A 10,899-nucleotide genomic window follows, 5' to 3' on the forward strand; every position below is an offset into this window, starting at 1 on the left:
CCGCGTTCTCTCGTTGGTTCGTTGCCTAATTTGTTCCCTTAGATCGTAATGTATCCACAAACCCATAAAAATCATCCATCACTCGCTAAGCCCTGCCACCCTCCACCACCCCCTACCGGGGCCAAGCCTCATCATCCTTCATTCATTAAAATTCCCACCATCCATGGTCCTCCTGGACCTCCTTGGCCGGGTCTTTTCTGATGGACTACAGAACTCCCCACCCTTTCCATCTCAATAACCTAATTAGAAGGCAGTGTTCTGTAGTCCTACAGCAGAGAGCTGGCAGAGGCCGAGCAGTGATTGGGATTTCAGTGCAGTGTTGTCGGCTCAGGTCACTGGAGTTCAGAGGGGTCATAAAACCTGGGAAATGGCGTCCCTGAAGATGAAGTGCTTCCTTTGTTCTGAAGACTTTACATTTCTCAGTAGAAATAGATGAAATGACCTGTGTAGCCCATCCCTAGATCCTCCACCAACCACCTCCATGATCTCCTCCACTCTGTGTCATCTCTGTCCTTGTCTTCTCTGTCCTCCTGAGTCTCTCATGCCAGTCTCCCCCCCCGCAGTGACTCCAGGGATGAAAATTTACATTGACCCTTTCACATACGAGGATCCCAATGAAGCCGTGCGGGAGTTTGCCAAAGAAATCGAAATTTCCTGTGTGAAGATTGAGCAAGTGATTGGAGCAGGTAAGAGCTGTCCTGGTCTGCCATACGGGGTGGGGGGCAAGGATGGTGTGTAGATGGCTGCTGACAGGCTCTGTATCCTCCGTGTCTCCTGCAGGGGAGTTTGGGGAAGTTTGCAGCGGACATCTGAAGCTCCCAGGTAAGCGGGAGATGTTTGTGGCAATCAAGACGCTGAAGTCGGGGTACACAGAGAAGCAGCGACGAGATTTTCTGAGTGAAGCCAGCATCATGGGGCAGTTCGATCATCCCAACGTCATCCATCTGGAAGGAGTGGTCACCAAGAGCGCTCCCGTCATGATCATCACCGAGTTCATGGAGAATGGATCGCTGGACTCCTTCCTCCGGGTACGACTTTTGCCACCGTGTGCTATGACCAGTTATAGGGAGACAATGAGATTCACTGAGATGAGGCTGAGGTCATAGTTGTAAGCAGTAGAGATCAGCAACCTGGCCACTGGGGGGTATATTCAGACTGCGAAGAGGTTATAAACAATGCTCTGGTTGGGAGGGCAAACGCCAGATCCTATCTCATAGTCAGCAGGTGTATTAAGGTGAACCCCTTCTTCACCCATTCAGGGCAACGTAACACTTGGACTTAACAGCCCCCCTGCTGCACATACTGGGCACCGGGAGGGAAGAGCGGCTGATTACCACAGATACGAATCTGAAACCAAATCTCTGCTGGGGGAGGAGGAGGAGGAGGAGGAGATTGCCCAGCTTTTAATCAGTAATGGAGAAAAGAGGAGACACCATGAAGTTCTTCCTCCATCTTCAGCTGGTTGACTAGATTACAGTTTACCCATATAGTTCTATGGGTCAGAGATTGTATCCCACCATTTGAGAGCGCTCCCATGTGACAGCACTGGGGGTCCTGAGCAGCCAATCATCCATCACCATTGCTGTCACATGACCACACACCAAGATGTGCAGACTGAAGTTTAATTAAGTGCACGGGAATGTCAATTGAGCGGACCAGTCGCTCGTGTCCTGGGGGGTGGCGGTTGAGCGGACCCGTCGCTCGTGTCCTGGGGGGTGGCGGTTGAGCGGACCCGTCGCTCGTGTCCTGGGGGGTGGCGGTTGAGCGGACCCGTCGCTCGTGTCCTGGGGGGTGGCGGTTGAGCGGACCCGTCGCTCGTGTCCTGGGGGGTGGCGGTTGGGGACGACCAGTCGCTCGTGTCCTGGGGGTGGCGGTTGGGCGGACCAGTCGCTCGTGTCCTGGAGGGTGGCGGTTGGGCGGACCCGTCGCTCGTGTCCTGGGGGGTGGCGGCTGGGCGGACCCGTCGCTCGTGTCCTGGGGGGTGGCGGCTGGGCGGACCCGTCGCTCGTGTCCTGGGAGGTGGCGGCTGGGCGGACCCGTCGCTCGTGTCCTGGGGGGTGGCGGCTGGGCGGACCCGTCGCTCGTGTCCTGGGGGGTGGCGGCTGGGCGGACCCGTCGCTCGTGTCCTGGGGGGTGGCGGCTGGGCGGACCCGTCGCTCGTGTCCTGGGGGGTGGCGGCTGGGCGGACCCGTCGCTCGTGTCCTGGGGGGTGGCGGCTGGGCGGACCCGTCGCTCGTGTCCTGGGGGGTGGCGGCTGGGCGGACCCGTCGCTCGTGTCCTGGGGGGTGGCGGCTGGGCGGACCCGTCGCTCGTGTCCTGGGGGGTGGCGGCTGGGCGGACCCGTCGCTCGAGTCCTGTTGGGTGGCGGTTGGGCGGACCCATCGCTCGTGTCCCGGGGGTGGCGGTTGAGCAGACCCGTCGCTCGTGTCCCGGGGGCGGCGGTTGAGCGGACCTGTTTTGTCCTGATGGTCACCTTGATGTTCAGAGAGATAAATGTGCACTGAGTGTTTCCTCTTACTCAGTTCTCCTTTCTGTCTTTGTAGCAAAACGATGGTCAGTTCACGGTGATCCAGCTGGTGGGAATGCTGAGGGGGATTGCCGCGGGCATGAAGTACTTGGCGGATATGAATTACGTGCATCGGGATCTGGCCGCTCGGAACATCTTGGTCAACAGCAATCTTGTGTGCAAAGTCTCTGACTTTGGACTGTCGCGCTTTCTGGAGGACGACACCTCGGATCCCACGTATACCAGCGCCCTGGTGAGTACAATTCTGGTCACCTTTAGTTCTGGGAGGAATGACATGGCACCAATGGGGTGTCCCAGAATGGATGGTGCATGTACGCCGCCTCGTTATGGGTGGTGTAATCCATAGGAGCCACTTCCTTGTTCAGCGCGGAGGGCGATGGCGGCATAAAATGAGCCTGAAATTGAAGTGCTGTGAATTTACAAACAAACACTCGCCCTCTGTTCACACCCCATTAACCAGCAGCCAGATCCAGGCGATAATACACACTGCCCCATCTGGCTCATATTGCAGCAGGAAACCTGATTCCCGCAGTGTGAAGAGAACCGGCGTGTATCCCGCTGCTTGTACAGCTGTCCGGGCCCGTCATTCAGAGCCGGATTATTCTTCCTTCCTCACCGTGTGGTGGGATGGATCCTGGCTGCTGCATTGCCAAGCCATGTCCAAGAATTGGCTGTCCCTGGTCTTCTTGTGGAAACCTCATCACCAAATTGTCACCAGTAGTTCCAATCCTTCCCATAATCCTCCTCACCTCAGATGTAAGAACTGAGAGAAGGCTTTCACCCTTGTCAGTGCCTAATACACGCTCATGGTCTGGATTGTAAGCTCTGTGGGCAGAATATTGGCCATGGTTTCCAGCATTTCCTCCGGACCACCAACTCTGGTCAGATTTGTGAGGAGAGTTCGGAGCCTCTCCAGGATGATGGCAGAGCGCTCAGTTCTCATACGTTCCCTTAAGTAGGAAATTGTCCGCCATGGTAGGAGGTTTCTCTACTTGAACGCTTCCTGCTCATTGTGAGATGATGGCTCTTGTATGAGGCTCACAGAACCTGAGCTGAAGGTCATGGATTTCCTGTAGGAGGTCCTGGACTCTCCGCTGTAACAAGGGTGGGGGTATAAAAGTTAATGGGGTCCCAGAGTGAGCAGAGGGTTACCAGAGTTGGTGGGGGTCCTAGAGGCGCTGGGGAGAGTATAGCAATAGTGGAGGGTCTCCAGAGAAGGTAGAAGGATGGGGTGTTGCAGGATCCAGTATAACACCCCTCTGTAGTGGTAGATGGTCTCCTCCAGTCATTTCCCGGTGTTTGGTGGAGTTCCTCACACATAAGGTTTCTGTTGGATATTTCGGTGATGTCTCCTCTCTGGCTGCATGACAGGAATCTCGCATACTTCTCATACTCTGTCCCTGCTCTCCACCGGTTTTATGCTGTTACTGACAGACTGTGGGGCCCGTGCTGACCCCGGGGCCAGTCCTCCCAGTCTCTGTGTGTTCTCCATAGAGGCACGCCAAACCGTTTTCTGTTTGATCCCCTCTGTCATCGCCGTGCAATTGTCTGACTAATTGTCAGCTGAGGACGGAGCATTGCAACAAACCCAGTACATCGAGCCTTCCTACAGGATGCAGTGCGGTCACATCTCCCGTAGTGAGGAGAATCCAAAATGTCAGCACTGGCCTCTATCCTTTCTCACCCGGACACCTTAGCCTGTTCTAGAATAAACATGGAGGTGTTCTGCCAGTGCAGGGAAGGTGTTTAGCGGCTCTCCTCCCCCATAAAAAACAATGAAATCCCACCACAGCCATCTCTGCTCCACTTCCTGTCCAGTGTTCCCATTACAGGCCCCATGCTGATCCTTCTGGTAAGAATCATTCCAGCAATGGCCAACCATCTTTTGTTCTTGGTGAGATGTCTCTCTGGTTCTGCTCACCATGCAAGTCTATGGAGGAGCCGAGGCCATTTGTAACCGGGACCAACATGCCCGTGGCTCCATATAGCAAATGTATCAGTTTTGTATGGAGATGAGGACAGACTCGTCGGGACTGACTTTGTATTTGTGTCTCTTTCAGGGCGGGAAGATCCCCATACGGTGGACGGCACCAGAAGCCATTCAGTACAGAAAGTTTACATCGGCCAGCGATGTCTGGAGTTACGGCATAGTCATGTGGGAGGTGATGTCCTATGGAGAGCGGCCATACTGGGATATGACCAATCAGGATGTAAGTATCTTTGCCAGCAGCTGAAGGGGCGCAGAGGGTGGGGAGAGCGGAGTTGCTGCTGATCTCATTATCATGCAGCAACTAAACCGTAAATGAGATTAAGATCTATTTAATTCGGGTTGTATTTGTATTAATTGGCGGTTGGCGCCCCCTGAATTCCATCCCATGATTGCGCTGCGCTCATCTCTTGTTAACACGCTGACCTTGAGGTGTGAGGTAGACTTGCAGACAGAACGACGAGGAGGATCCGTCACCCCCACCCAGTGAACCCGCTAATGATCTTATTGTTCAGAAATGAAGACTAATCCCACCACACAGCGAGATCCAATTAAAGGTTCCTGGAAGGAGTCGTCTTCTGACACTCGGCCTGTATAGGTTGCAGTGGTCCTGGATTCTGTCTGCCACAGAAACACGCGCCTGCCGCCATCTTGTTTCTGAATCATCAGCGTGTTCTTATGTCTTTCAGGTTATAAATGCCATTGAGCAGGATTACCGCCTACCACCTCCAATGGATTGCCCCAACGCTCTTCACCAGCTCATGCTGGACTGCTGGCAAAAGGACCGCAATCACCGGCCCAAGTTTGCTCAGATAGTCAACACATTGGACAAAATGATCCGAAATCCCAACAGCTTGAAGGCTATGGCACCTCTGTCCTCAGGGTAAGGCACTGAGTCCTGGTCCGGCCATCATTCTACAATGAGATGTAGGCCCGGGGGTGGAGTGCAGAATGGTGGGGAGTTATCTGACACAGAAAATCTGTCTATTGGCCCTCAGATACTCTGCCTCTGATCTCCATGATGGTGGGTCTCTCAGCCTTTGTAGTGGGTCTCAGAATCCCTCTGACACGTGCCATGTGGGCTCGTGTAATAAAGCCGTGCCACAAGCAGCCATCTATAATAACCACTTTACCAACATTGAGATGTGATGGTGATTCATCATTCAGGGCTCCTGACAGCTCTTAGTACATACTGTAATTATAGATACAATATCCTGCTAGCGGGTTACTAATAATTATTTGGATTGATTCTCCCCTCATTGTTAGGTCTGTATCTTGCTATTTATAGCACAACCATTTTCAGGCAGGTTTCATTAGAGGTTCTAAGGGTTCCTTTGACTGTATAGCTAATTGACCTACCCAATGACACCCCCAGTTCCAGATTCATCCCTACTAGGCAGAGCAGTAGCATGACACCAATGATCTTTTTAGCTGACTGCAAAGGGGGCATTCTGACCAATGACCATCACTGTAAGTGGCATTTTCTTAATGACCTATGGAGGACTTACCAGGTGGTTCCTGACATCTGAAGATACAGAATTTCAAGGGTTCCCCTGGGTAAGAAGGCAGTCATTGGAAGTCACAGTTCCCTGACATACATGTAGAATCCAGTGAAACTCCTCGTGATGAGTCAGCTCAGTTTCTGTCCCCTTCAGGGTCAACCTACCTCTCCTGGACCGCACCGTCCCTGATTACACCAGCTTCAACACGGTGGACGAGTGGCTGGACGCCATCAAGATGGGGCAATACAAGGAAAGCTTCGCCAATGCCGGATTCACAGCCTTCGATGTCGTCTCCCAGATGACCATGGAGTAAGTATGGCCAGATGGGAAGTATTGATAGTTTTAAGACTCTTGGATGTACATCTTAGTGAACGCAATCTACAGGGATATGGGAAATGATTATAGATGCTGACGCACACACAGGATGAACGATTGTGTTTTTTTCAACCTTCCCTACTATAATGTAGTTTTAGGTGCACTCCACAATAAATAACCGGCCCCTCAGTAGAAAACAGAGACACAACCGGGGGCGGTATGGAACTTCTAGTGCTGACTGATAAAGCACTGACAAGAGAAGAAGCCCTACAGCAGAGGAACGTTCTGCAGAAGCTTCTGATGGAAGCTGTTATTCTCGGGGGCCTGAAAGTCATCAAGTGAAACATTTCCAGTTTCTGTCTCTGAGGAGCCACCAGTCTATCTGGATCTCTTGTGTAGACCTTCACTGGACTATGTTAGCGATCTCCCCTGATCCCGGTGAGCATCTGCCCTGTGAATGGCCCACCGCGCTCTGCCAGGTCTCGCACGTCCCCGCTGTCAGGTTTGGCGCAGACATCCATTCCGGAGGCTTTTCTGTATTGTAGACACACAGAAGTGATGCGGCTCAGAGGCCATTGTCTATTCTAAACCAAATATTTACCCTGCACTGTGAGCCCGGCGGGCGTACAATCACACAGCTGGCCCCTCAATGCATCACAAAGAAAATACAACAACTCCAGACCTGTCTAGGCCACAACATGTCCCGCTGATCCACCGCAGGAGCTTACACTATTAATATAGCTCTGACCTATTCAATAGTGCTGTACAGAGATCACTGAGCCAATCCCACGTGTAACCCGTCTGATGGGGGGGTTGTGTTACACAATACTTTATGGGAAGAGCTCAGCCAATTATCACTACTTGGAGAATTATAGTCCAAAAAAATTAACCAATCATCCATTTGGGGCGTGTGTGTGTCTCTCGTCTTCCTGCCCTCCTATGTCACTAGCCCCTGTCATTTTGGAAGGTGTCTCATCAGCCTGGAGTATTGTACTGGTCCTATGGGGGGGGGGGTGGGGTGGGGTTGGACTTGGGCTTGTCTGGTCACATGGGGGTTCATCAGTCTGGAGTATTGTACTGGTCCTATTGGGGGGCTCAGGGTGGAGTATTGGTCATGTCATATGGGGGGGGGGTCTAAGTCTGGAGGATTGTGCTGGTCATATCGGTGGGGGTGGGGATTGAGGTGGTTTGTTGGGGTTGGTTGGTCTCTAATCATGTGGGGAGGGTCAGTAACCCTTTGTATCTCTCTTTTAGGGACATTCTCAGGGTCGGGGTCACTTTAGCCGGCCACCAGAAGAAAATCCTCAACAGTATTCAGGTGATGCGGGCGCAGATGAACCAGATCCAGTCGGTGGAAGTTTGATGGCTGGAAGGCTTCCTTATCTTGACTCTTCCTGGGTTCCGAGCCATCCCTCCCCCCCCCCCGAACCCCTCTTGGTACAATGAAGTTTCCATATTGTCCCCCCCCCCCAAGCCACCATGATGGTTCCATGCAAAGGAAAAGGAGCTTCCCTGGGACGGATCCTGGGGGGCAGATGGGTGGTATGAAGAATATTTTATACATAATGAACCTATTAAGTACAAATAAGGGCTTGTATCAGCTCAGACATCTGTTTGGATGGGCTCTAAGAGTGCTGCCCCAGGTGACCACCCACGTCTGTACCACCTGACCCCCTAGCGGAACCTGCACTGGGGATGGGGGAGGGTGTGCTTTGGCTGAGAGGGAAAGAGCGAGTTCATTGTATAAAGAGACGTTTGAAGACGTATTTCCATGAAATGGACGGGTTGCTTGTGGGAATAAAGCTCTTCATTTTGAAGAAGATGATGATGATGATGATCATGAGAGCCGCCGGGGCCTTCCATGGAAGGAAGACGCCTCTGAGACTCGTAGTGTTTGAACAAAAGACAAAAATCCTTTTTAGCTGAAACCGTTTTGTGAGTTCTACGTTTTACAGGCACGTGCCCAACGCCAACGACATTTCATCCATATCATGTGATGGTGATGATGTCATCACCGCTTTGCCAATCGCCTTCCTCCAGAGACTCTCCGTAGATTCGAATGACAGAACTGGGAAGTGTACAAAGCAGAAAGAAGTCGTTTTGTCGTCAATGTTGTCGTCGTTTGGAAATCTGTTACTTTGTTTACACCCATTTGACCTTTTTTTTACTTTTTTTTTTTTTTTTTTTGACTTTCGGTACTCAGAAAAAAACAAAACAAAAAAAAAACAATTTTAAAGACAAAAGTGGACCGCGCCATTCTGCCGCCACATCAGTTCCCTTCCAATTGGCTGATCGGCTGGTAACAGACTATAAGACGCCGCCCACTTCCTGTCTGGCCTCCCGGAGCGCAGCTTATTATATAAGCTTTTCCTGGCGCTCTCTGGCTAGTGATTGGATAGCAGGGGTCTGAGCGCAGCACAGCAGCCTCACTTTGGGTTTGTATTTTGAGGTTGGCGTTCCGCCGGTCCCAGTCTGGCACTTTACTGATAGGTGCGGTCACTGGATGAGGTGTCCCGGCCAACCGACATCCACCCATCACATGACCGCGCTTGTCACACGCTCCTGCCCTGTGGGGGGATGGGATTGTGATCAGAGACAATGCTTCCCACATCTAGAATAGGGGGGGTGGGGGTGTACCGTCCATGTTGTCATGTATGTCCGCTGTGAGCAGAGCCCGTGCCCATCCCCCCCACCTCCCTAGGAGTCGGTGACAATCACATGGGACAGTCGTGGCTTCTCTAGGCCATCACGCCGCACACGCTCTTCCACGTCTGTCACAAAGGATGTCCCAGCAGAGGCTCCTCCCACTGGTCCCACCAGTCCCATAACTGGTCCCCAGTCCAGGGGAGTCTCACCGTCCTGACAGCCATGTGTCCGTCTTCCGGATGGGCTCCTACAGGCCAATCCTTGTAGGACATCATCTAACCTGTATTATTATTGAGCACATTCCATTACCAGCCAATCCCCACCCACCATTAGCACCAGCCAATTGCTTTATATTTTACTCCAGTCTATGTGAAGTTGCCAATGTTACAGACAGCGCAGTGTGTAGATTGAGCGGGCGTTTGGTGTCGCCCGCGGAGGGAGTAGAGACTTGTATGCTGGTCTCTAGGGCGAGGGGGTCTCCTGATAACCAATCACTGCCCTGTGTAGCTAGATGAGCCAAGCGTTTGGGGGCAGCACTGAGTCCGGGCAGACGCACTCCTTGCAGGACCCAATCCGGTGAGCCCAGGGCTCAGGGATATCTGTCATTGGTCACCCTAATTACAACCATCTAGACAAAGTCCCTCCCCCACCATGTACACCTCCCTGCTCCATGTCTTCTAGTGATGGTAGATTTGGGTAACCCGGGGGACTGTGTGTTGGGGCTCAGGCATGTGCTCTCCACCCATAACGTTCTCCTGGGATGGCGCTCGGTAAACCCCAAACTCATTGTTTGCGGGGTGAGTCTGCCGGTTCTGGGAAATGCCGCGGTGGGCGGATCCCTGGGATAGTTATGGTGGACATACACAGCGATTTTTCAGGTGGTGAAAATATAGACAGTTCTCTGGAACCTCCCACCATTGGAGTCCTAGCCAGGCGTTGGTTATCCTGAGCAGTTCAGTTATTTGTGTGAGGGAAAGATGGCTGCCATTGTCTGATGAGCGCTGTGTGCACGGCCAACGTTACCCCCATCACAGGTACACCACCACTCGGTGCTACAATCACTGCGCCTCCTCTGGAGTCCACGGGTAGGTATTGTGTGAAGAACTAACAATAGTCCCGAAGGAGAGACCCCCAGACTGCTACCTCTGTCCTCGGGGCGATCCCCAGCAGCCATGTTTACAGAGGATTTTAGGAGCAGATGGTGAGTGTTGTCTGTAGTCTCCTACCCCTCACCAGCACTTCATGCCACATTATAGAGGACTTAGGGCCCCTGGTGGACAGTGAGCCGGGCCCCAAACTCCCTCCTGCTATCTGTTGTCTGAGCCCCCCTTTGTTTACATTGTACCCCAGATGAAGCAATGAAAACACTGTGAGCCACTGTCCAGCCCGGGAAATCAGTGTACATCGATCGTATGCACCGCCAATACGACTGAGTGATTCTTGTCAATAACTCAATAAAGATTTTGTTTATAAAAGAAAATGGCTGCTGTGTGACTGGGGGAGGGGAATAAATGGGATGAGAATTGTACAAGGTTCGACATGTGAGAAAATACAGGAGTCTGAAGCAACCAATCGTCTGCCTCCTGTGATATGATTGGTTTATACAGGTAACTGCCATTGCTTTCCCCCAAAGCGCTAAAATGGTCTGCAGATGGTGCAGATCCTCCAGGACAAAGCCCCCCATCATCTGCCCCTCCCCCTCCCTGTATATCAGAGCGATGGAAGCCCGAGCACCAGCATCTGGCCAGCCTCTTGTTCCTCATAGACCCAAACCAACGTCCCATCCTTTCCCATCAGAGCAGTGCGCCTGAGAGGGTAGAGAACCCTTCCCTGAGATGATAGGTCCAGAACAACTGAGCTGAGTCCCGGCATTATTCTGGAGGAACCGCTCTGTATATCCAGAGAGAGGAGACCCTTCACCA

The 10,899-nt window shown here is 52.4% G+C and overlaps 1 protein-coding gene across 1 annotated transcript in view; it reads left to right on the plus strand.

The window, feature by feature from the left end:
- The window catches only part of LOC143933386 (ephrin type-B receptor 2-like), a gene marked incomplete in the record, with an annotated part of 42,099 nt that extends 31,642 nt beyond the window's left edge, over positions 1-10,457 (plus strand). The window contains 7 exon segments of the mRNA XM_077456253.1: positions 564-686; positions 781-1,028; positions 2,544-2,759; positions 4,588-4,737; positions 5,204-5,397; positions 6,170-6,325; positions 7,586-10,457. Of these exon segments, the coding sequence (XP_077312379.1) occupies positions 564-686; positions 781-1,028; positions 2,544-2,759; positions 4,588-4,737; positions 5,204-5,397; positions 6,170-6,325; positions 7,586-7,694 (1,196 nt within the window).
- Positions 10,458-10,899: the final 442 nt, after the last annotated feature.

The sequence above is a fragment of the Lithobates pipiens genome, unplaced genomic scaffold (assembly GCF_037356315.1).
Source record: "Lithobates pipiens isolate NorthernLeopardFrog02 unplaced genomic scaffold, aLitPip1_a1.2 Scaffold_27, whole genome shotgun sequence".
In the NCBI taxonomy this organism is placed as follows: Eukaryota; Metazoa; Chordata; class Amphibia; order Anura; family Ranidae; genus Lithobates; species Lithobates pipiens.